The sequence below is a fragment of the Chlamydotis macqueenii genome, chromosome 2 (assembly GCF_036417535.1).
Source record: "Chlamydotis macqueenii isolate bChlMac1 chromosome 2, bChlMac1.mat, whole genome shotgun sequence".
NCBI classification, from domain to species: domain Eukaryota; kingdom Metazoa; phylum Chordata; class Aves; order Otidiformes; family Otididae; genus Chlamydotis; species Chlamydotis macqueenii.
The window spans coordinates 75,804,311-75,829,247 of NC_141557.1; the positions used below are offsets into that span (position 1 = coordinate 75,804,311).

Consider the following 24,937-nt stretch of genomic DNA (forward strand, 5'->3'; position numbering starts at 1 on the left):
GACTATTCCATCTTCCCAGTCCAGGCAAACATCACTTCATTCCCCTTCTCCAAAGGCAACTGTTAATCGCTGCTTTTTTTTTTTTTTTTTTCCCCAGGACTAACAACCCTCAGTGGCACCTCTAGTAATGTTTCATTGCCATGCAAAAGGAGGAAAGCACTTTGTCAGCAGCCTACTTCAGGCAGAGAAGTTTATATCTGTGAGAAGTATATGTACAGAACAGCAATTACTCAGATCATCAATATTTATACAGCAGATAATAGTCATCATGGACAAGATGAATATTGTCACAACAGCAATAGCTGCTTGGGGGGGGGAATGCAAAATATAATTGCTAGGTTTCTTTAAACAGGGTAATTATTTAACTTTCAAGTGATTGGTGAAAATAGCTTAAAGTCTGAATCAAATATGCAGTGGGAGTTCACCTGCTTCTGGAAAGTAAAGGAAATGCCCCTCCTGTCTGCCCTCACGTCACACAGCGAGAGCTGCCTCGGATGTTGTCCTTTACACGTGGCTTCTGTTGAAAGGAATGCTGGTGCCAGTTGCTGAACGAGGAATCATAGAAAAGAAAAAAAAATAATCAAGCAGCTTGTTTAGAAAATTAATTTTTGTTATGTCCACTGTGGACAGACGTGTTTGTGATTGAGTTGGTGCCACGGTTGCAGGTGCTTTGCTTTTAAAAGTCGTACCCCTGTGTCTGGTGGGAGGCAGCTGTCCCTCAGAGCAGGTTTTTGACCAGAGTTTTCCAGCGTCCCGCTCTCTGGCTGGTGTCATGCCGGTTGTCGTGTCGGTGCATGGCTGGACAGATGGCCCAGTGAGTCCCTGTCCTGGCTTCTGCTCGGAAGCCGCCCTGAGGGACAGCCTGGGCGGTGGCTTCCAGTTTGCACAGGAGATGCAGCCCCTGATTTCTGCAGAGAGAAGGTCTCCTTCCACTCACCCTTTTTAACCTTTGTATGGCAGTGTGATTATTTGGAGGGCTTACCTTCGCTGGCAAGAAAATCTGCTAGGTTGCCCTGTTTTTAAGAAGTATTAAATCAAAAAATACCTACACGTGAGCTGTTTGTTTACTTGTTGACTTTTTTCTTCTGCTTGTGAAATGTCTCTGAATCACTTCATTTTTTCTTTACACTGACTTTATACTCTTCAGGTGTGACTGTGTGAGTATTTTAACTCCTGCACCCCCTGGACTTAGTTGGCGGGGACCAATGGATGGGAGAATGCAGCACTTGATGTTCAGTGTTTAGCTCAGTTGGGTTGATTGTCATTTGCAACATCAATCACACAGCTCAAAGTTTTCAAAACACCAAAGCAACTCAAGAACATTTTCCACAGAGTAGATCCACAAAAGACCTTAGCTACTGCGGTATCAAACTTCCAGGCATTGTATTCTATGGGATGTGGATAACAAGGCTTCTTGCGCAATGCCGGGAGAAAAGTTGGCCCAAGATTGAGATTTGCAAAAGTCTGCATCCCAAATAAGGAGACGCATGAGCTGGCCACGAGAAGGGAGAATCAGAGGAGGTCTTTTAAGTTGTCAGCTCTCTTTCTGTTCCAGGAAAACATGCTGAACTGCTCCTTTTAGTTCCTTTCTGGAGTTAGGTACCTTCTGCAAGCAGTTGCTCTCTCTATGTTAGGTCTGATACTCAGCCTGAAGGAAGCTAAGACTGAGCTCCCACCTTTCTCTGGCGGCATTTGATCGTGGATCTTTCTCTTCTCATAGGTAAGCCCATTAGACTGCCTGGATTCTAGCCCGTCTCCAAATGAATTTTTTATATAAAATAACTAAACGTTCATTGGAGCAAGGACAGCAACCCAGGTCTCTGCCTTCCTCTCATACTCATTTTTCCGTTCTGACCTGCATATTGAATTAATGCGCTTCAGAGTGGAATGGGGTCAGCAGGAGGCATTGGTGGAGCTCTGCTGAGCCACTGAAATGGCTGGTACTTAAAACTTTAATCTGGGAGAAGGGAAAAGGACATTATCGTTTTGTCAGATTCACTCTTACTGAATGAAAGTTTCCTTCTGCCATGAGCATACTCAGGTTCTTGTGTGGGTTCACTGGCATGTGGCTTGGGGAAGTCCTGACCCTGTTGCATACACGTTAATTTGGAAGGCTTGTCTGAAGCTAAATTTCTGCCAGCTTAGATCTTTCTGATGCAGGGAAAGCTGAGGCATCCAGTAATGGCAGTATTAATGCTTCAGATGCTTGTCCACAGTGCATAACTTTAAATAGAGATGCTTTCTAATTTGCAGATTTACAACTATGCATCTTTAAACTTTTCCTTTAGTAGTACTCCCTGTTTTGTTTTTTTTTTTTTTTTTACTGATGGTGGTGTAATCTTTCCTGAGAACTTAAGCTTGCAGTCAACAGACTTACTTTCTTAGTTACCTTCCCCGGATCCCTTTGAGGCAGCCACTGTTGATACTCTGTTGGGGGACTGTCTGCAAAAGTGTTAAATTCAAACGTTCTGCCTTGAGGGAAGTACAAGCCACCTCTTGGAGAGGTGGGTGAGCCAGCCCTGTGATAGACCCCTGCTCGACACATTCGTTGCTCCTTCAGTTGTATGGCGGCTCAGAACAGCTTTATTTCAGAGTAAGGAGAAGAACAAGGGGCCATTGAAGAGAGCAGGTAATCAGCACTACTGGTATTCCAGATTATTGAATTGTGTTGAAATAATGAGTTTTTTCATCGGGCTAGATTGTTTGCATCTAATTCTCTGAATCTTTTTTTTTTTTTTCACTGCAGTAACTTGCACAGGGATCTGGAGGTTATGAAAGGGATTGCTTCCCCTCACGTTTAATGAGGTACTGCATTTTGGCTGTCTTGTCTCATTGTTAAGCCCAGACCCATTTATATTCTAATTTGAGGACAAGATGTTAGCAGTGTGAGGAAATGAGGTGCAGCATCCAGAAGCTGTGCGCCCCTCTGATTCCCTTTCACCTCCGTGCCAAGCCCCAGGGCACCACTGCGAAGGCTTTAGATCAAGGACTTTCTGTCACACTGGTGCAACATAGCTAAAGCCTTTAGGGTTTTGATGAGCAGGGTTTAAATATCCAGTCCTGTGTAGTAGCTTTCTTTTAAACTAAAAATGGGAAGAATTGTATGGCAAAGGATGGAGTCAGGGATGTATTGCTACAAAGCCTCAAGAATGTTCCTGGAGCAGAAAAATCATCCCTCCTGCTTAGTTTCTGAGCAGCAAAAGGGTGAAGCTGTGAAGCTGTTTACCTCCTCAGCTGGTTTTACAGCGGATTTGAAGATTCATCCTGTATTGCCTTCTGCAAGTTTTTTCTGCGTCCTAATTTTGTCAAAGTTCATTGGTTTATTTTATGGAGGGGGGAAAAAAAAAAAAAACAAAATCTCCTTTCACGGAAAAACAGGACTGAAAGGTTAGGTTTAGGAATGCTAGCACCATCTCCCATGGGAACTGTAATTAGCATACTTTGTTTTCCCATTCTTCCCTCGGGGCTTGGCTTGATGGCTGGCTTCCATCTCCTCTTTTCATGTTGAGTTGCCATTGTGGTTATGGGAAGAGTAATCTAGCTGGGAAACCCAATTCCTTTTGGAGAATGGGAACATGGGTCATCCCATACGCGAGTACATCTAGCGTGTATAAGCAGCATTTCACAGTTCTCAAAATGGGTTGCCAGTTTGCCAGTATTTAGTAGAAAGGCAACACTTCCCTTAGGACAGGGGACATAGCTGTTCATTTCACTTCATTCATAAGGAGTTCGTTTGAAACCCCACATTTCCACTAAAACTCACTTTTCTCTAATTTTATTTTAAAGCAGCATCTTGACTTAATTTGAAACCACAAAATACCATTTTTTAGGGGCTTGCCCTGCAGTAATAAGTGTGATACTAGGATACTGGAGTTTGTTCTAAGTTCAAAGTACAGCATGAAGGAGATGGTGATGTGATTTGCCTGAGGAGACTTCTCTTGCTGGTCTGGCATAAATATTTCTGAAGTGTGGAATGGCGCTAGACTGGGAACGGGACTAAAATCTTTGTATTTCAGATTTTACTTTCTGAAGTAGATTCCCTTCTTAAAACAGAAATCAACAAATACTGGAGTTGATTGAACAGACTGATGTCTAGTCAGTCTGTGGAGTAGGAAATGTGTCAGTTTGTGAAGTTTAAGCATGTCTAGAAGACAGAAGCTGGTCAATAATAGCAAATTTGTGAGAATTCATTGAAGTTGTATTGCTCCCAAATTTGCTTTTAATAAGCAGTGAGCTATTTTTACAAGGGCACTGTTGCTACTGTTACGGTTGGCTAATTAGCGAACCTTCAGAAAAAAAACGCTGACCCTCCTGAAAGTCTTCGAGTGTTCCTTTTATTCTCTGAATTTCATGGTGTCTTCTGCCTTTCAGTTTAGAACCTCTTGCAAGCTACCAGTCTCCTTGTTTGTGTGTGACTTCCACAGAAAACACAATTAATAGCAGTTGAAAGGGAATTTTAAAATAGATCAGGAAATCTAGGGCATGTCAGGATGACTTTGAGGTGGTCTTAAAAATCCAGTGGTTGCCTTTTTTTGAAAGCTTTTGCTGAATATTTTGAGATTTAGCCTTCTTTTTTATCTAAAGGTCAGGAGGAGTGAGTCTCTCAAACTGAGTATATCGCAAAAATTGGCATTTAGGGGAAGCAGGACTGCTTGTGGGATGACCTGTTCTCCACTGGAAGGATTTCTGGGCAAGACTAACTCAAATCTGCTCTTGAGAACAGTTATTGTGAATGAGGCTTCACCCAGCTCAGTGGAACTGCTTCATATGGAGGTGTCACTCGCAGAAAGACATGCTGGCAGTGCTGGACCCAGGCTGGTTTTCGCAGCTTTAAGGAAATGAGGCTTTGAAGAAATTGTTTATCCACCTGCAATGTCCTTGTGATTATTCTTTTTTAAACTCATATATAAACTTATAATTATTTTCATAAGTAAAATAAATGAATTCATGCTATCAGACTGTTGCTCCTGAACATCCTTGCAAAAGGGCAAGGTAAGCTGGTGAAAAGGATTTTGGTAAGGAATTGTGCATTTTAAGAGGATATTATGCCCATGTTCAAAAATAGTTTAGGGAAAAAACCTCACACTGACTTCCCTCTTGGAGTCCTGATTTACATCCAGGTCGTCTCTCTTTGATGCAGCCACATCTCTGAGACAAGAAGGCATGAGCGAGAGGGCTGCCTACGGTCTCACCTTGGTAATGAGGAGTTATTTAAAGACAGGTTACAATTTTGTGACGTGTTTGCTTTCTTCCTTATATCCACATGTTTGGAGTCAGCATGACCCAAAAATGAGTGGTGGTGTTTGGTGAAGGGCAGTGGAAACATGAGCTCACAATTACAGGAACTTTACTGCTGTAGGCCTTGGAGGAGCTGCAGCAAATCCCTTTGTGTTTTGAGGAACCTGACTCATTTTTTCCAATGTTACAGGGTTAAATTCCTGTGCTACTCCTTCCTCTGCTGGCCAATACTCCTCTGTGTGGTCCATTGGAGAAACTCTTACCTTTTTATGTTAATGGGTGGTTATGAAACAAGAACAAAAGAATCTTTAATTGCACTGGCAATTTAATGAAGTGATAAGAATCTACAGCGTGTCCTTTAGTGAGATTATAAAACTGTTGCTTTTTCAAATGAAGAGAGACAGAGAGGTGGCCAGCCATAACCTGTACACGTGCAACTTCAAATCAGGATATCATGCTGTGTTGGAATTTTTCAGTTCACCCCTTTAAAAGTCTAATTTCCTAGCACTTGTGCTCATTTCTTTTCGGTAATTTTAAACAATATACAATAGCATTTTTCCATCAGCAAAGGCCTGTGCATTTGACTGACCTTTATTACTTTTTTTTAGAGTGGTTACACACTCAGACATAAGGGAATTAAAATATTTAATGATTTTTTTTTTCTTTAAAAAGGTCTTATGCTTGTATTCTTGCAGTTGTACTAGTCACATTTAAGCACCTGTGTTTTGCACCTGCACTCTTTATTTTGAGGACCCTGAAAGTCTACTTGCAAAATCTGAGCTCATTTGTGAAAATCAAGCTAAAAAAAATAGTATAGGTGGATAGAAGGATCGGCTTTAAAGCAAGAAGCTTTCGTTATAATGTGCCTTCCCTCTTTGGTCCCGTACCTCCATTCAATATATCATATTTTCTTCTAAATTTAAATTCAGAACTTACAAAGGGATTGACCCTTTTCATATCTATCGACTGGTCAGTGCTGGAGTATTTTGCGTGCCTTTCTGAACCTGCTTACAATGCACTTGCCTACCTTTTGCTACTTGGGAACATGAAAGCTCCCGCGAGTCCATGCTAATTGCAGTCTCCTCTATGATGAGAGGTTGCTCATTAGAGAAGGCACTTTGTTGTACCAAATAGTGAGGAGAATGCCGAAGCCTGGGCACCCCTTAGTTCTGCTTCCTGATCAGCTGAGTGCGCTATCAAGGAGGGCATCTGTGCATCTGTTCAGGGAGATCCATGGAAACAGGAGGTCCAAATAAGTTCTTGCAGCAAAAACTACACAGCTTGCTAACTTGGAAATATTTCTGATGTCTCATGATAATCACCAGACAGTTACACGCTTCATTGCTGCTCAGTGTTAAGATTGGTATGGATTACAGTTGTGCTTCATGACTTGCTTTTCCACATGTGAATATTTTATGAACCAAATCCACATTGGGATGGCAGCTAGGAAGGCAGAGTAAGCAAGAACAGTTGCCCCATTTCTGTTTCCATGCCATCACCCTGTCTTCGTGTATTAGAAGGTACTTGCTCTAGAAACATGCATTAAGCAAACTTTTTTGCAGCGCGTATAGTCCATAAACCTTGAGCTCAGTTGTGCCTCTTTCAGAGGGTGATGTTAGTGAATCATTAGGAAAAAGGGTATGTGTTTATTGCCTGTGAGGAAATGAGTTTGGAATTCTAGATAGAAATTAATTTCATAAAACTTAATGGATATTTTGGCATTGATTGTGGATCCCCTTCTGCAAGAAAGGGACATTAGTTTGCCTGGTTTTGTTTGGTTTGTGTGTTGCTCATATTCACAGAGATGACCTTAAACTTTTCCATTTTTTTTGTCTATTTATATTTGGGGTCAGTTTGGGGGGGGGGGAGAAATGCCAGTGATCCACTGACATATACAGGAGAAGAAAGGAAATTACTTTCTGACAGATCTTTTCTGCTTTTTCCATATAAGCAGATGGATCCCATGGTACAGGTTTGCCTTTAAGGAGAGTTTAAGCAGTAAATACTTCTGCTTTTCGCAAGAGGGCTGGTGATTTTCCATTATTTGTATAGCTTTAGGTAATTCATAAAGACTTCTGATAAAAATGCAGGCTTTTTTTTTTTGCACCCAGTTGTATGACCTTCAGTGTTTTAAACTCTAAACTTTTCAAGGGGAGAATGGTGTGGGAATTGCATCTTTGTCATCCAAGCTGATTCATTGCCTCTCTGAATGTTGACTGCTATGCTTGATGCCTAGAGTTGGACAGAACAACCGGCTTCCTCAGCTTTTCTTTAAAATATTTTCTAAGAGAATAGCACAATCTTCCTAGGTTTAAGGGTACCTCCTCATATCTCCCCCAAGTTGCACAGTGTTTGAAAGGGCATCATTTTGAAGACTGACGGATTGGGAGGGTTTCCAACAGGAGCAAAACAAGCAATAGCTCTTACAGTTGGTTGAAAGTTGCGAAGACCAGGTGAGCCACAGCTCTTTGAGGTGGATTTGTTCCTTCTGGCTGACAAGACTACTAGACAGAGGCTTTCCTGACAGTCGTTGTTCGATTAGAAGAAGTGCCAGTTTGACTGGCGTTGCTGTGGCAGGAGTGGGAGTGTTGGGGTGAGGCAGAAGGCTCAGAGTAGGGTGGTAGTCTTCACTGCGCCTCGAGGAACCATCTGTAGTGACCGTCACCGTGCATCTGTAGTGACAGTTCATAACCATGCAGGCGAGCGCTGTAGCTGTTCCATATGTGTACAGGGCACAGCTAAAAATAAACAGAAGGGAAACTGGTTTCTTAATCGTTAGGGTGTGTTTTTCTTTGATGGTGCTGTCTTAAAGCAATAAAAGCCAGCATTATTTCAGCTATATCCCAGCTGACTGCTTGTTTGGAGGAGTGTAGGAGTGTGGTGGGAGGCAAGAAGATGCTGCCATCTCTCTGTGCACAACATGGGGAATCAACTCTGTCTGCCCTGTGAGAGCTCTCCACTCAGTCGGGGAGCAAGCAATGAGCCTGGGGCTTTGGGTGCGCTGTGCCCTATCACTTCTAGAAGCGACTGCGTAGGGTGCATCTCGCCTTGCTGATGCATCCCATCCAGCACCAGGACCAATCTTATGGTGCTAAGAGATGGGGCTGCCAGCACTTGTCCTTGCTGTTTGGGAGTGGGGAAGTGCAGATGGTCATCCGAAGCCCAGCCAAGCCTCCTGAAGGCTGCTGAAGCAAGCTGGTGGGACTGGCTTTCTTGGTTCTGGAAGCTTTGGTACTTAATGCTTCGTATTCTGGAGTGCCACCTGCTGGCACTTGCTCTCTAGGCTCTCTCTTTTCTAGAGGCAGCTTCTCTAGAAGATGGGAGCTCAGACCAAAGAGCATGGATGTTAGTAATAATAACGGTAGTAATTATTTGTATTGATTATTACATTATTTTTTTTTGATTGTCATGCCAATTAAGAACCCCGTTTATTGGCAAAGGCCTCCTGCTGGCCAGTGTTCTGCAAACTCGGTGTGAAAGAAACTGGCAGGGGCTTCACTGCTTAAAAAATACAGAGCACAGTATGAAGGAGTGATTTAAAATATAGAAAAGGATTTTTCCAATCTATGCTGTTATTTGGCAAAATATGAGGTATTTTTTTCTTTCTGTCTTGATTTAGTAAAATACTTTGATCATTTCTGTGGTTGGCAAAAAAAAAGAAAATTACTTTTCATAAAAAAGAGTGCGTTTGTGTGCTTTTTAAAGCAGTAATCATTCAAGTGAAAGACACCTGACAGTGAAGTCACTTAAACAAAAGTTAAGAAAACACTGACCCAATTCCAAAAAGTAACAATTGTGTCAATAAACTAAATAATTCTGAAAACCTTTTGGCTGGAAGGTGAGGGATGTTGTTGTTTGTGGCAAAATGCAAATCTGGGTCCAGAGCTGAAATTTTTTTTCATCCTAGTTGAGAACTTGCTTTGGCAGTAGAAAAGAGGTATTTTTTGAATCAGTTTTGTAACATTGATTTTCTGTCTGTAGGCCAAATCCTCAATGGGCCTAAGTCAGCGTGGTTCCTTTGGCATCGATTTGGTTGTGCGCTGACTTTTCCTGTGTTCAGTGCACCACTGTAAGGCACAGAGATATAATACTGAATCAAAAATGGAATAACAACCTCAGCTGAATGGAATCTGGTCGAATCCTGCATAGGTGCATAAAGCTATGTGCATGCACACCATGTCTTCTTAGATCATCTCTTCCAGTGCAACGCTTTCTAGAGTGGCAATGCAGACTTTTGGGCTTTTCTCCTTTCTTTTAGTGGCCCCTAAGGCACCTCTTCGGCTCATCACTGCTATTCTGTGTGATGCTATATATAGTAGATGTTGGAAATGAGTGGTGAAGCATATCTGATGTAAGTCTTCAAAAGCGATTAATGGCTTTGGGACATAGTCTTCAGACTATTTTAGAATGTCCAGAACCGCCTGCCCTTCCAAAGTAAGGTCCTTTAGATCCTTAGCAAGAAACACCTGTGAAAATCCTGTCAACCACGTAGTCCTCTCCAGACTTCGATCACATCATGAAATGTGACTTGTCTGTTGAAAATGCTCCATGTGATTTTTTTTTTTTTTTTTTTTTTTTAAGCCAACAACCAAAAAAAACCTGAATAACAGTCTTGGTAAACATGTTACTATGAAACTACTTCTGATAGTTGCAGTATATTTATCTAATCTGCTTTTGCTAGACTGGGAAAGAAAAAGAAATTATTGTGTATCGCTAGACTTAAGCGCTCCACATTCAGCAGTAGAGCGATGAGTAGGGGATACTTCTGGCTTACTCTGTGGCTGATGACATCAGAAGAAAAATTGTTCCAGAGTCAATACAAAAAGCTTTATTTGCCCTTTGCGTTACCTTTTAATAAATTTCTTCTTCTGAAGGAAAATAGTAAAATTAGAATGAAAGTTGAAATGAGCTGAGATTTTAATGGAAATGACGATTTTTGCCTAAGGAGAAAGTATTTGCTTAATTTGATCTGAAACTGCCAATGAATTTATTCACCTCAAAACTACATTTCTTTAGTTAGCTCTAACCCACATGCAGAAATCACAGCATGGCTTGCAAGACAGAGACTGAAGTTTAGGGGCTTTTACCTAGCTCAGATTTGGGACTTCCGAAGTTCCTGTTTTCAGGCTAGCACCTTTCTTTGCACTGAGTACTGAATTGATTGTCCATAGTCCTGTGAGTTTAGGACTCACTGTGGCTGTATACTGTCAGGATTGTGATGAAGTCTTGAGCATTACCAATATTATGCTAGTTATCTTTTCTAAGTTGGTTCTGCTGTTATGTTGCAAAGATGTCAGAGTTAGGCCCAAAATTAAGAGGTAAAGCAGTTTGCTTAATTTTGATTGTTTTGCTCTAATGTAGCATAACACAGTTCTTTCCACGCATTTGCACTCCTTCATACACGAAAAATGCCGTATCCTGTTAGTTAAGTGATGCCAAGTGGAGGGTATTTTCACACCACGATGTTTCAAAAGCAGCCAGACTTTGGCAGAAGTATGATGGGTGATGTCTGGCCTAGACTTTGAAACTCACTGTAAAGAATAAAATACAACCTGACGAAGCTTGGCAGGTCTGATAAACTCCTTGCGGCTTCAGAAGGTGAGATGAAGGTGAGGCTCTTGCACTTGAATACTATCTGTGTGAAGGAAAGCGACAGTAGATTTCACATAATAAGGCAAGAATATTTTATCTTCCGGTTTGAGCAGCCAGTTGCTGGTCCCTGTCACAGCGTGGCTGCCGGAGCAGAGGCTAGCAGCTCTGCAGCTTTCAGCTCAGTCTCCCAGAGCTGTAATTTATCTCAGCCTGCCGGGAAGGGTTGTGGTGCTGCTAAGCTGACTTAAGCCCTCGAGAACACTGCGTTGCTTGGCTGTGAGACTACTTTTGTCTGCAAATGGTGCTGGTTCATGTGAAGGAGAGACTCGATACAAATCCCCTCACGCTGTTCTAGGCTTCATCCTAGAAGTCCATCCATGGGAGTCTTCTCATTTCTCTCATGGGCATGAAGGAGAGAGCTGAGGGCTGTTCCTGGTGTCAGTTTGTTGTTTCCACTGGTGGTACTGGGACTTTGGGTCATGATGGGGAGCTGGTCGGGTTAGTTGATGTGCAACCAGTTGGTTAGTTGCAGCTGTTTTGGGAAGGTTGTGTTGTGTTTCCTCAGGTCACATGTTTTCGGGGTGGTGCAGGGGGAACGAAGGCATCTGTGCTTAGATGTTACCTTGATCTGCCTGCGACTGCTGACCCTGGGTTCTGTATTGGTTGTGTTGATGGATGGTGTGTTAAACATGTAAATGTGCAGCTGACCTCAAGAGCATGTGTCACCCCATTAACTTCAGCGGCTAATGCCAGGCCATGTGCTTCATAACTTGTCTGAACCAGAGCTCGCAGAGTGTTCATAGTCATGGGTAGAAAAGTGTGGTTTGGAAAAGTATTGGAAGAAATTATTTATCCAGCATAGCCTGCTAAATCTTCCTGTTTTGGAGGATTTTACTGGTGCAAAGACAGAGAGAGAAATCACAAAATAGGAAATCAACAACATGTATGCAGTTCAGGCTTGGTCTAACTCTGCTTGTGATCCATATTTGCAGTGAGAGTTGGACTGTTCCCAGAATTCGGCAGGTGAGGGTGGTATTAATATTACTAGCTGCCAGCAGTGTTACAGGGTGAATGATTAGTTTCCAATAAGAAAGGAGCTTTTGGACTGGTTCCAGTTCCTTTTGGCATAGTCTGCAAACCAGAATGACCAGTGCTGTGACCTGGAGTAGCTGTAGCGCTTATCAGAGACCAAAAATGCATGAAGATCACGATTTGTCTGCATTAAGAAATGACATAGCAGTTGACCTTGAGGAGGCGTATTAGTTGGCTATCTTCCACTCTCTTGTGAAGATAAGCTCTTGGAAGTGGTTCTTCTGTGTTAGGACATCTGTTACACCTTTTCTCTTGGTAAACAGGGGTCTTTACTCCCTGGTGCTGCTCACTTAGCAGATTTCAGGAGAAAGGCAAAAAGGTGAAAACAAGATAAAAGGTAAAAAGATGAACACCCCCCCAATCTAATATCTTTCAAAGTTTCTTCTTTATGGTCTTCAAAAGAAGAGAGTTTCCTTACTTCTTGTTGTGTGGCTTCTAATAAAATATTTTCCAATTTCTTAATCTCATCTATTTCAATGTAAAAGGATGTATTATCTCGATTCCCCTAGCGCTGTTGCGCCTTTTTTTTTCTTTTTTCTGAAGCAAAAAGAAAGAAACAACCGCTTCCCACACCCAAACAAAACAAACCCCAAACCATCCCAGTCCTTGAGAGCAGCCATGTGAAGGTGGCTGTTCAGTGACACGGGTCGCAGAATCCCGTCCTCAGGAAGCCGCGCCAGGTGAGCGCAGAGAGTGTGGAGCATGTTGAGCAGGCAGGGCGTATGAGGCAGGAGCACAGAGCAGAGGTGCAACAATTAAAACTCTCCTTTGAAGGACTTTTGTTTCCTGGGGTAAGTGTGGAATTGAGTTTTCAGTTTTTGCATCGTATAGGCGATGTATGGACGTGTGAGGATCGATTCCTTTCTCTTCTCCTCTGTTTGGGCCCATAGGCAGGTAGGTTTTGACCTGTTTTATCAAAACCCACTCAATGACCTCGGAGAGCTGGAGCACTGTCTCCTATAATTATAGTGACCTGTATCAGCGAGAAACATCTGCATTTGAGCTTATTTAAAATTACCTTTTTTTTTTTTTTTTGAATGGTGTATTTTGTAAGTCTAATAGCAAATCCTCAGGGGAGGGAGGGAAGAATCTTTTAATTAAGTTTCTCTTCAGGTATCACACAAACTCTATCAATGGCAGATGAAGCATAAAGTTCTAATGGGAGAGCAAATTTTGTCATTTAAGTGATCCAAGTGCTTCGTGCCTCTTTCTCTCAGCATGTTGAATGCTACAGAATTCTGTCTTGTTGCCATAAATGAAAATCTCTTACAAAGAAGATGTTGCGTTGCATTTAAAAGACATTGTGGAGAGTGAGTTTAATGCCCATAGCTTTACTCTTTGCTCTGTGAGGTGGTGGGATTTTGGCCTCGGTGACTTAACTTGTGATCTCACTTTAAGTTAGGGAAGCAGCTTCTAAATCTGTATTTGCCAACCACCTGCTCCTTATGTCCTGGTCATAAATAACTACTGGTGCTACTTTTATTTAGAGGGTGAGGGATAGATTTCTTTTCATGCCACCCCTCCCACCCCCATTCCTCTTGATGTCATTTTGAATGGCAAATGGGTCTCTCACTTGGTAGTGGAAAAACTTGGCACTTGATTCCTGTCACTCTGGGGTTTAGGAGTGAGTCAGGCATAATTAAGAGCAGCCAACAAAACTGGAGAAGTGCTAATGGACCTGCAAGTGTTGTGCTCAGAGTGGGCTGTGGAAATGAGCATCATCCCTTGGCATGCTTTGAATGCTGGAGATTTTCTTTATTTGCAGATTGGGAGGGAACCTTTTAATATCCTATGCTGGGAAATTTTCAGATTTGAGGTGTCTTAGGACCACAGTCAGGTCTCTCATCCTGTGCACCCCTCACGGAGGAAGAGAAGCACTAGGACTTAGAGGTGGCAGAGGCGCAAGGGGTACCTTCACATTCCTCCTAGCAGGGCAGAGCTGCACCTGGGGTTCCCCTGTGCTCTGCCAGGCTGGAGGGAGCCTGGGAGATTTAGGGAACTGTAACTCTGGGACAACTTGGCAAGTGACCTTGTCAAAAACCTGCAGACATGTCAGGGTTGGGCTGGTGAGGAGCAGCTCAGGCTCCCACAGCCTGGACTCCAGGACTACCTGCATGGAGGGCTGCCGAGGGACTGGGTCAGCAGGAAAGCTGTCTGCTTTCTATCTCTGCTTGTGTGAAACGGGCACGTTTTTGTGGAATATTTTGATTTCAAATAGTGTTTCTCACTGGTAAAGCACCTCACATGAAGCTGTCTGATGAGCGTAGCTGTGCTGTTTTGACTCAGCAGTAAGAAACTGTACGTGTTGTTTGCTGACCTGGCATGTTGCAGGTGATTAGTAGTGTTTGCTGTTGGAACAAAGTGCAGCTTATCCTGGTCATATTCGACCAAAAAAAGGTCTTTGGAGCCAGGGAACGTGGATGTGTCAAAGTTTGCAGATAAAAGGAGGGAGCAGCACAGCTGGAGACGTGAGATGGCACAACGAGCAGCATGTAAGTGTCTCTCTCTGTTTTCTATAAACACCAAAAGTTGGTGTTTTCACCTGATCTGCTTTTGCTCCAAAACCATAAACTTTGACATCTCGTTACGCTCCTGTGGGTGACCTTTCTGCCTCTGTCTCCTGTTGCTAGGGCTGGTTGGTGACAATTTCTAAGGTAAGTGCTGTGGGATGATACCTTGCAGCTAGGCTCCTTTTTTTGTGATCCACCTCCGATCGTTCAGCTGCCAGAGAGGCTGTCCTGTTTCATCTGCACCATTGAGATCATGCAGGGCAGATTCTCCATCAGCATGGATCTCCTGGCGCTGGTTCGTAGGATGTTGTAGGCTCATATATCACAGTTTCACTCAGCTTTATTTTTTTGTGGCTTTGTGTCCGGGAGTGTGTACACCTGATTATCATCTTGACGAGGGCTGGAGTAAAGCTAAAGGAACTGTGCCAGCTTGCACTGGCTAAGGATTTGGCCAAAACAAAATGCTTTTGTACTGCAGTGTTTCTGTGCAGTTGTGAATAACTAAATGGAAAGGATGGTGGGTGTAGTTTGGCTGGCATAAAGGAAGGTGCCTGGAAAATAGGTAATTCTGGAGAGAAGAATGGATTAATTTTGTTATCTTACTGTTAGCTTTATGTCCCTCAAAGTACATATAGTCTCTCAGTTGTAATCTGCATAGTGGATGAACTGTGTCCATAGAGATAACTTTAACTTCTGAATCACAGGCTCTCAGGATTTTCATAGTTTGTGAAGTAATGAAAAGCCACAAAAAAAATCTCAGGCATACCATGGAGATGCTGCTAGCTGGAAGAGGTGGGGAGAAACCGGTGGTTTTCTGAGCTTTGTTGATTCTTTGTTGCAAAAAAAGAATCTGTCCACCTCTGCTTGGTGGCTCATGAGGTGAAAAGTGGAGCTGTGGTGAAGTTGTCCAGGAGTTTTGAGGCAATCTGAGTGGTTCTTGCATGACCTTGGACCAACCGCTTTGTCTCTCAGCACTTCTTTTCTTAGATGATGAAAGGATATAATGATTATAATACTTCTCTGTTAACAAGGGTGCTGTGATGAATAAATTAATTAATCATTGTGCTGTTCTCAGTTACTATGGTAATTAGTGCTATAGAACAGCCTAAAAATAAAGATCATTTAGTGAAGGATATTCAGGGGAAATCAGGTAGTACATCCTGGGTGTTTGCAACAGCCCCGATGTGTTTTGTCCAAACACAAATTTGTTGAAAGCAAATGGCTGTAGCACACATTTCCTTCCATATCTGTGGGCAGATGATTCTTGCAATTATTTCCCCTATTAAGAACAGTATTCCCCCCTCACCCCCATCTCCTTTCCAGCCTAAGGGCACCTGAAGTGAATGGATCTTTCTTCATCGTAAATTATACATACTCAGTAATGCTGTCAAAGAATTCTTCATGTGTTTGGGGAGTTTACGTAATGAACCTTCCTTGACAAAGGTGGAGTATTGTAAAAGCCCTGCCTTGCTGAAAATCTGCTATTAACCTTGCCGTACAGCAAGTAGAGCAAGCCTAAATACGTGCATAAGTCTGGGCAGGGTTTTTGAGGCTTTCTTTCAGTGATCAGCTAACTACATCAGCATGCCCTGAAGCCAGTTTTTAAAAACATGATATAATGTTTAATCTTCTGTGAATTGTGTTCCATAGGAGTCATTAAAGTATATTTTTGGGGCTTTCAAATTAATATAATTTTGGACCCTAATAAGTTAGGCAGTATGTGTGAAGATAGTTCTGAGTTCTCCAGTGGAGGCAGCACCCCTTCAAGACTGTGGTTTCCATTGCTTAGTATCTCTGGGGCTGTCTCACACAGAAAAAATACTGTATCAGTAGGCAAGGTTTGCCATTACTTTGTTCTCTGACTTGCTGTCCAGCTCCTTTCATGGATGTTCAATGTCTGTCTTTGCACTGAGTTCCAAAAATAGCTATCTTTTCTGACCTGACCAGTTGGGGACCACTTTATAGTTAGGGTTTGTGCAGAGCTTTCTCTGCAGCAAACCTGTGCTTTCTTCTTCCTCATGCTGTCTGTAGAAGCCTTCATCTGTTCACCTCCTGCAGCGCCTCCTTATGTTTTGCTGGGAAGCTATGAATTGCAAGAGAGCAACAAATGCCCCTTCTCCCTTCTTTTTGAGGAGCAGGAAGCTGAATGCCTTGGCATTCCTGGCCTCCTGCTCACCCAGAAAAAGAGAGCTTGGGGCTCTGCTGTGGCCTCTGACAAAGTACAGGCAGAACAGACAGCGTGACTGATAAACAGATGAAATACCTGGTTTATTTTCCAGACCTTTGTTGCTCTTGAGTCACGCGATCATTTCTCCAATCTTAAAATCTCTTGGCTGGTGCACAGGGCAGCCCAAATCTTCAAGAAGGACCTTTGTGCTGTGCTTTCGGCTACCCAGCTGTACTTTGATCTTCTGCTGCAGGGATCATCAGCTTTGCAGGTTCCTCCCAAGGTCTCTGTAATCTCTCATCTTGCTGGCCAGTGGCAGCCCTGCGGATGTTGGGTGGACCCACAGGAAAGGGGAAGAAGGTGCAGAGGAGGCAGGGAGGTCTCCCGATGCTTCTTTGCAAGGCCTGTGTCTCTTCTCACTTCATTTGCTCCTGCTGCACCTTTCTGACACTTGAGTTTCAGAGCTTGTGATTTTCATACCTAGTTAGTTTTGATTTGTGTTACTAGTTAGATCTCAGCCCTGAGGAGCTTCCAGTTGCTGTTAGGTTTGCGCCAGGCAAAGTCACTATTCACAGTTGCAGTTGCCTCTGTCTGTGTTTACGGTTTCACTGTCACAGTCCTCAGCCCTCCCTTCTACATGTGTGCTCCTATCCACACAGGCACATACGCTGTCTCTCTTGCAGAGACATGCAGATACCCCTGACTGTCCTTTCTAATTTTACCTCCCCTGTTTTTCTGTCAGCAGTCCCCCAACCCACCTTAGGTATCACTGGTTGATGAGAGCAAATAATAACCAAACAATGTTTTTGGCTGATGCTGACGTCAGCTGTGCCCTCACGTGCAGCCTGGCTGCCTCTTGGTCTTCATGCTTGAAGCACCGAGGAGAGTCCAATCTGAGTCAGCTTTGAGCAAGATGTTCACTTGTGGTAGCTCAGTACCACCAACTGGTATGGGGGTGCGTTGAGCACAAACTAGAGAGTTCGGTCCCCTGTCCAAGAGGAGGTCTGCTGCAGTATTAAATCTTGGCACAGTTATTGAAGTGAAGTGGTGGAAGAGTACTGAGAGCGCTCCTGTGGCTTTTTCCTTCCTAACTGTGTACTGTGAAATGAATTGAATAGATCTTGCCGTTTCGTTCTGACTGAAGATCATGACTTGACTTTCTTTTATCCCCAAACTGAGCTGTGGCAGAGTGCAGGAGGGTTGTGGGGCTTTTAGTATGGTTGGGAATAAAGTTACATTGCACCCATGAAGCTGCACGTCTAACCTTTGAACAAGGCAGTGTCAGCAAAGGCCGAGGGATTAGATGGCTGTGGCTACTCTTTAACTTGTCTTTAGACATATTCTGAAGGAATCGGACTAACTTCTCTGCTTGCTGGTTGTTACATCTGTCAGAATGCACCTCTGATCATTGAGACGTTTTTGGGAAAGTAAGAAATGTCATAATTTGGTATAGGTATATGTACAATGCAACCTTGTTACTTGAAATATTCATGTTTATAGTTGGTCCTTTGGGGAAGAAAGAAAAAAGGAATGGAAAAAAGTGTAACTTCAAGACACACAGTTGGAAGTCACTGTTTCCTTGATTCAACACCAGGTCAAAATGAGGTGGTCACTATATTTACAGCTTCTGCAAATATATCTGCACATATCTGAACAATATCATGTAGGTGGTGAGCCCTATCTTAACCTTTTAATTTGGCTCCATTCTTTTCCCTTTTCTTCCTTTAGATTGCACTAATGCTTTAAAACTTCTACCTCCTGGGTAAATGCTTCACAGCATTACTTAGCGTTCAAACCAGCCGAGATGTTCCTGTTGGGATGGATTTTCTTCTTTTTCCTTAGGGCACTGTTTGCCTTGAGGTGACTTTTGTTTTATTCTTCGGTTCCAAATACCTCATCTCATTGTCTCCTAGCACTGTTCTTCTACTGTAAGGATGTCACTGGGACAGGGATGAGGGGCTTGATAGTGCATGAGTATATGACTCCTGGACAAGGATATGCGGTTAGAAAAATCCACATTCACATCAATAGAAACTGGTTTACCTTTAGCACTGCAAGTTGGACGTATATGGTTGTTGTGGGTGACAGCTAAATGAGCTCAGAGAACTTCACCAGTTCCCATTTCTCCCTGCAGCTGTTGCCCGCGTTTCACAAGCTCCTGTCTTTGTAAGTGCAGCCCCCGCTGCCTCCTGAGTCAGGATTGTCACTGCGTGTTTACTGAAGCGCCTTTTGAGCCAAAATCGGCTGCTGTTAGAAAAAATCAGCAGCACGGCCAGTTCTGCCAATGTCGGTCGTTAGCGTCTGAAGAGATGACGTGTATTTTGTTTTCCCTATTCAAATACCTGTAACTGCCAGAAGCAGGATATGGGGCAGTGCGGTCCAGAGGGCTGTCCTGCGTTGCAGACGCCGTGTCTATGCCTGCCTTCCCATCCTGAACTATGTTATTTCTGGTTTACCGACGTCACCTATTGATTAGCATGTTGCAACCACGTTGCTATGACCTGGAGGGAAGAGTAAGAAATATTTGTATGGAAAGGAAAAAGTCCTCTGACAGCCGTGGTCCTCAGGTGTTAACTCTGTTTTGGAAATATTGCAATATGACAAGATCAAAGGTCACTATGCAAATATTTTGGGTTTTCTTTATTGTATTCTCTGGATGCAAATTCAGGCTGATACTTCTTCAAATACAGCAAGGAAGGCAATGTAAAAAGTTGTGAAAATGTCACCCCTTCATATTTATCCTGTGTTGGAGCAATCAAAATCAAGCGAAGCTAAACAACTCGCTGTGAAAGTAAACACAGCTGCTGGTTTTTGCATAGCTATAAGAAATAAGTGGGGAAATGCAAAAGATCTCTTTAGAATGAACAGTTCAGAACAAGGTTAGTAACAATTTGCCATTAATTCAGTACATTAACATGTTGTTCTCCGTGGTGTGCAGTGGTCCTGGGTCTAAACAGAGCCTTTTGTCTCGAGTGAAATTTTCATGAGTTGTTGTTTCAGAGGTCCATGTTCAACAAGCTGCTTGTGTAAGCAGGCAAACAGGTTGACTGAAAACCATGCCATTCCTTTTTGTTGTGTGCCTGTGTGAGTGCTTCAGTATAGTTACTTGGTTGCTCATTCATGCACAGGCATAATTTCAGGAGCCTATGGAAATGCATTCATTTAAACATATTTTTTCTTTCCCCCACCTTTCACACAGGCTTAGTAGTTGAGCCAAATAGCTAAAAATCCTCAGGGGTTTAAAGGATTAAATGAGAAGAATTAGTTAAGGTGCAGGAAGGGCTGAAAAGTCCTGAAAATGTGACAGGAGGTAGGTGAATGGGTATAAATCTAACTGTGAGTGGTGGACTGACGAGTTGGTAGGGGTTTTATAGCTGAAAAGAAAAAAAAAGAAGGCAGATCTAGTCATGGCTGACCTGAAGGTTTGCCACTGGGCAGTTTGGTGAGGGCAGTAGGAAGATGCTTTCTTGTTAAGGGTCGCAAATTTGTTTCTGCCACCAGATGACAAAGACAGAGCTAGTTTTCATTCCCCCTTAGGTGGACTCTCTTGTTCCCGCTGGTTCCTGTAAGTAACCTGTTCCTTCACGTTTTTCTGTTGGTCTCAGGTACTGAAAGGTTCAGGCTGGAGGTTTTCCTGTTCTCTCCATTGCCGCCTCTTGGAGAAGAGGAGAAGAAGCAGTGGGAAGTTGGACGCTGCCCTGAGGAGAAGCGGCAGACAGGCAGGCAGGCACTGCTCTTCGGCACTGGGACGAGGGTCCTTGTGAGGCCTCTGGTGCCTCCTGACGCCGGCCGCCATGGAGACCCTGTCCCAAGACTCTCTGTTGGAGTGCCAGATTTGCTTCAACTACTACAGTCCCCGCCGGCGGCCCAAGCTGCTGGACTGCAAGCACACCTGCTGCTCGGTGTGCCTGCAGCAGATGAGGACCAGCCAGAAGGACCTGCGGTGCCCCTGGTGCCGCGGAATCACCAAGCTGCCTCCGGGGTACTCTGTGTCACAGCTGCCCGATGACCCCGAGGTGATCGCCGTCATCGCAATCCCCCATGCCTCGGAGCACACCCCCGTCTTCATCAAACTCCCCAGCAATGGGTGCTACATGCTGCCCTTGCCCCTCTCCAAGGAGAGGGCGCTACTGCCGGGAGACATTGGCTGCCGCCTCCTGCCTGGCAGCCAGCAGAAGTCCCTGGCCGTGGTGACGATCCCGGCGGAGCAGCAGCCGCTGCAGGCTGGCCTTCCCGCTGAGGCGGGAGCGGAGGAGCCAGACCGGAGAGGCGTTGTGAAAAGCTCCACCTGGTCGGGGGTTTGCACTGTGATCCTGGTGGCCTGCGTCCTGGTCTTTCTCCTGGGCATCGTCCTCCACAACATGTCGTGCATTTCCAAGCGCTTCACGGTGATCTCCTGCGGCTGAGGGTGTGCTCCCACGGCGGTTGGGTTGGGTCGGTGATGGTGGTGGTGGTGGTGGTATCAAGCGAGACAATTCACTGCGGCTTTGCCCAATGACTGCGGAACGCTGTGCACCGGGGCAGCAGTGCACCGGCCTGGCTGCGGTCCCCGGCGGTGCGATGTCAGGCCTTTTGACAGCGTGCGGAGAAAATCACATCCCGTGTATGGCAGCAATGGCACTGAGGAGGACTGCATGTGTCACCATAATCATTTATCAAAGGGACTGCAACTTACAGTGATTTTTTTTTATCGTGTTACGAGATTAAAGACATCTATGTAGCTGGTTATACTGTAAAGTATACGGTATGAGCTCCTCTCTAAACACAGTAGATTAAAATCAAAACTGCTCCATGTAGAATTAACGGAGAATTGATGTGTGACTCTGTACAAGGTGTTTGATACCAGTCCACACATGCATTAAATTTTTTTAATGGGGGGAGGGAGAGAGACTTGTAAAACCAAGAAATCATTTAGCTGGTAAGATGTTTTATATGTTTTAAACTGCACATTAGTTAAACCAAGTTAGGAAGTTGTACAATAGTTTTTAAAAGGAAGTGTTTTACAAGCAATCATTTTGTTCAGTGGTGGGCGTTTTTTGCCTCTGTTTCTCCTCATTTTTGAAGCTACAGGCAAGTGGCACTTCCAGCATCTTTTATTTGAAGGAGCTTCTGAGCAGGGAAGCAAAGTGGGCCAAGAGGAATACCTAAAAATGCAGCCTAACTTCTGCCTAACTTCATGCAAAAGATGGCTATGAACAGTAAACGCTGGACATGCTGTTTTACCTCCAATCTCGCAGCGAGGCTTCCCGATGACCGGGCCTTTGTGGCCATTAGTGAAGAAATGGGTGATGAGAAGTCCTAGGACTCCCTTCCTGCAAGGACACAGTAGAAAATTGTTCTTCTTTTTCTAGAGGTTGGGTTTTCTTAATTGTTTTTAAATAGTTTAGACCTATTTTGCCTCCCTCTTTCCTAGGAGATGCAACTGTGCACCCATGGATGGTGTAACACAGGAGTTGCTCGAAGAAAGCCTCACCATCCCAACTGAGACCAAGGTTCTTATGTGGAATCATCTAGTAAGAGGCAGTGACATAGCTGAGAGGAGAATCCAGGCCAGCCTAACCCTCTACTGGGTAGGCTGTTCCTCCTAAACCACTGTGGCTGTCCTGGTGTCAAAATGTCTGGATGAGCATAACGGAGCCTTTTCCCACATTTCAGTCTTATAAATGTCGGTGTTTGTAAGGAAAGATTTGAAAAAAAACATGGGACATGTCTCCCTCCACCTGTGAGTGTCTTGAAACCCTAGTCATTTGCAGTTCACTTCTTGGAAAGAACCAAATTTCTGAACCTTCACTGCAGTTGCACCCTGCTCTAAGCAGTCCCACTAGCTTTAGTAGTACTGCTCATAAGTAAAATAGAGATCGGTGTCAATTTGGGTATTTGGCAAGTCTGAAAGCTGAAATTTGTGTGAGATTTAGGGGTCAGATCAAGGGGCACATGACAGACCTTTAATAAGACAGAAAAAGCTACTGATTTGCACTGGTTCTTTTTGCAAGGACAAACCATAACCCTGAAGCGTGACCTCTTGTCATCTACCTACTGCTCTTTCTAATAATTAATTAGAGGTTGCTCAATGCCATATTGTAACACCGGAGAACATAATTTTGACCATGCAGTGCCCAAGTTGGCCCTGTAGACTTTGGTGGTTTTCTGGTTATGTCACAAAATCCCGTTGCTGGTTCACACAATAAACATTCTCAGCTAAGACTTATGTTGGGAACATACCTCTAACTTTGTGCTAGATTTCCTCCCCTCCTTGATGTTCCCAAACCATAATTTTCTTCCTTGTTTCCTATTAACTGAAGAATAGCATATATGGTGCTTAATTTTTAGGATGTGTGTTGGGTCATGTATGGAGAGGAACCATTGTGCTGATTTTTATCTACTGTTGTATGTACACATAGCACAGCAAAAACAAAATAATCCTCAGATAACACACATTCAATGCCTTTTTCATGCAAGGCTCATGTGCAGAATGCCTTGAACCTTACTTAAGAGTATTGTAATTACATGGACACCCTCTCTGCAGCATGTTCAGTTTGGTTGCAGTAGGGAACAGCAGGTATTCCAAAATGTGTCTTGTGAACGTGCAAGTCTCTTGTTGCTGGTAGGTAGCCAGATTTCTACTGACATCCACACTATGCTGTTTATTGTGTAAAAGAAAGCCAGTTCATAAAAAAAAAGAATCTTGCCTTTATAAGACTCTTGAGGAAGTGACCAGGTACAGGACTCAACCCTCTACTGCCTTATCCCTTGTAGTGACTGATGGGTGTACCAGGAGTGTATAGCATAGCTGGAAGATGCTCCGAGAATGGCGCTGATGCATTTTGCAGCAACTTCTGCATTTGTTTATCCAAGTTGTCAATGACTGCACAAAAACATGAGGCAGTCAAAGAGCAGGTCCTGGAGATACAGTGCTGATATCGTTAACCTCCTCCTGGCCATACCTGCCTGACTGCAGCTCTTGAAACCAAGGTTTCTCTGGCATTGCAGAGAATGGCCGTCTTAAAAACCACCCCTCTTTGTCCCTACATGAAGGTTGCAGTATGAAAGAAATCAGAAATTAGGTTAAAATACCACACTGCATAAGGCATTATGCAACAGGCAGACCTGGAGTCCATCCGGTATTAATGATGTAAGTATTATATGAGCAGAATGCCATCCTGTATCACGTAACGCAGTGCTTTGTTTCGTTAATATGAATTTCCTGTACTTTCTGTGCCTGCTGAAATGCATGTTTGACCTAATTTCTGATCCAGACATTTGCCTGCTCACAGCCTTGTGTAAGAGCAATAAGCAAAACCTCAAGATTTTTGTCTGCCTGCGCGCGTGCAGGCCTGCGCGCGCGGTGTGTACGTTCATTCCTTTTTATAAGTAGGGGTTCTGGAGATGTGTTTGTTCTGGCTTTAGACTGCGACTCTCACTTTAAATTTGCAGCTGCCATATCATGTTGGATCACCTAGCTTTTTTGCTGACTTGTGTAGAAGTGAACTAAGTAGTTTGTCGTAATGTACAGTGTTAAAATGTTTCTCAAGTATGTTGATAGTCATACTGCTTTAAAAATGCAGTGCAGTCTGTCCCATTCCTTGGTCCAATACCTGGCATTAAAAAGTGATACTGCTATATAGACCTCTAACTTTTTTTTCTTTCTTTTTTTTTTTTTTTTTTTTTTACAGCCTTATCTTTGTTATTTTTCTCTGTAGAGAAACACATTTGGACTTGTATCAAAATTGTCATGTTCTGGGCTAGTTTTTGTCCTCTGGTGTCCAGTAAGAAATCACTGCCCGGTTCCACCAAAAAAATAAGGAAACTTACTGTGACTCCAGTACTGTTTGAGCAACCAAAATTTATGCTAAAACTTGTGGGTAGTTACTCAAGCACCTGCATTTTTAGAACAAATTACTCTGTATGAATGTGTATTTATTTGCTTGTTTAATGGGAAGGCTGTGTGTGTTGGGGTCCAGCTTTGGGGTTTTTTTTTTGTGGAGGGTCCCAACTTCCATTTTTGGCTTGTGCTTTCTTGGCAAACAGACTTTAGGGTTCACTCTGTGAAATTTTATTTGGTGAATTTTAAAAATTCAGAATATGCAATTTTGGTATGTGGGATTTTTTAGGAAATTTTGTGTTCAGTGATTGTTCATGCTTAACCAAGATGTAAAGGAGCCTGAATGTTCTGTAAACATGGAGCAATCATGAGTCCAAAGTTTCATCTTTATTAATGAAGCTCAGTCTGAATAAAACATTAGCAGGAAAAGAATGATATCAAGTGAATTATGGTACCTCTCTTACTTTGTCATCAAATGAAGAGCATGGAAGGGAATTTGGCACAATTGCCCCATAT

General features: G+C 43.4%; 1 protein-coding gene across 6 annotated transcripts in view; it reads left to right on the forward strand.

Moving 5' to 3' along the window:
- RNF152 (ring finger protein 152) overlaps positions 1-24,862 on the forward strand; it is a 43,805-nt gene extending 18,943 nt beyond the window's left edge. For 5 of the 6 annotated variants that reach the window (XM_086740339.1, XM_086740341.1, XM_086740344.1 and 2 more), the window contains exon 2: positions 20,205-24,862. In XM_086740339.1, coding sequence (XP_086596465.1) covers positions 20,394-21,005 — 612 coding nt within the window. In that variant the 5' untranslated portion in view covers positions 20,205-20,393 and the 3' untranslated portion in view covers positions 21,006-24,862. Of the gene's footprint in view, positions 1-14,335; positions 14,415-20,204 lie in introns of those variants that run through there. The other variant, XM_086740343.1, reaches the window with a different exon arrangement.
- Positions 24,863-24,937: the final 75 nt, after the last annotated feature.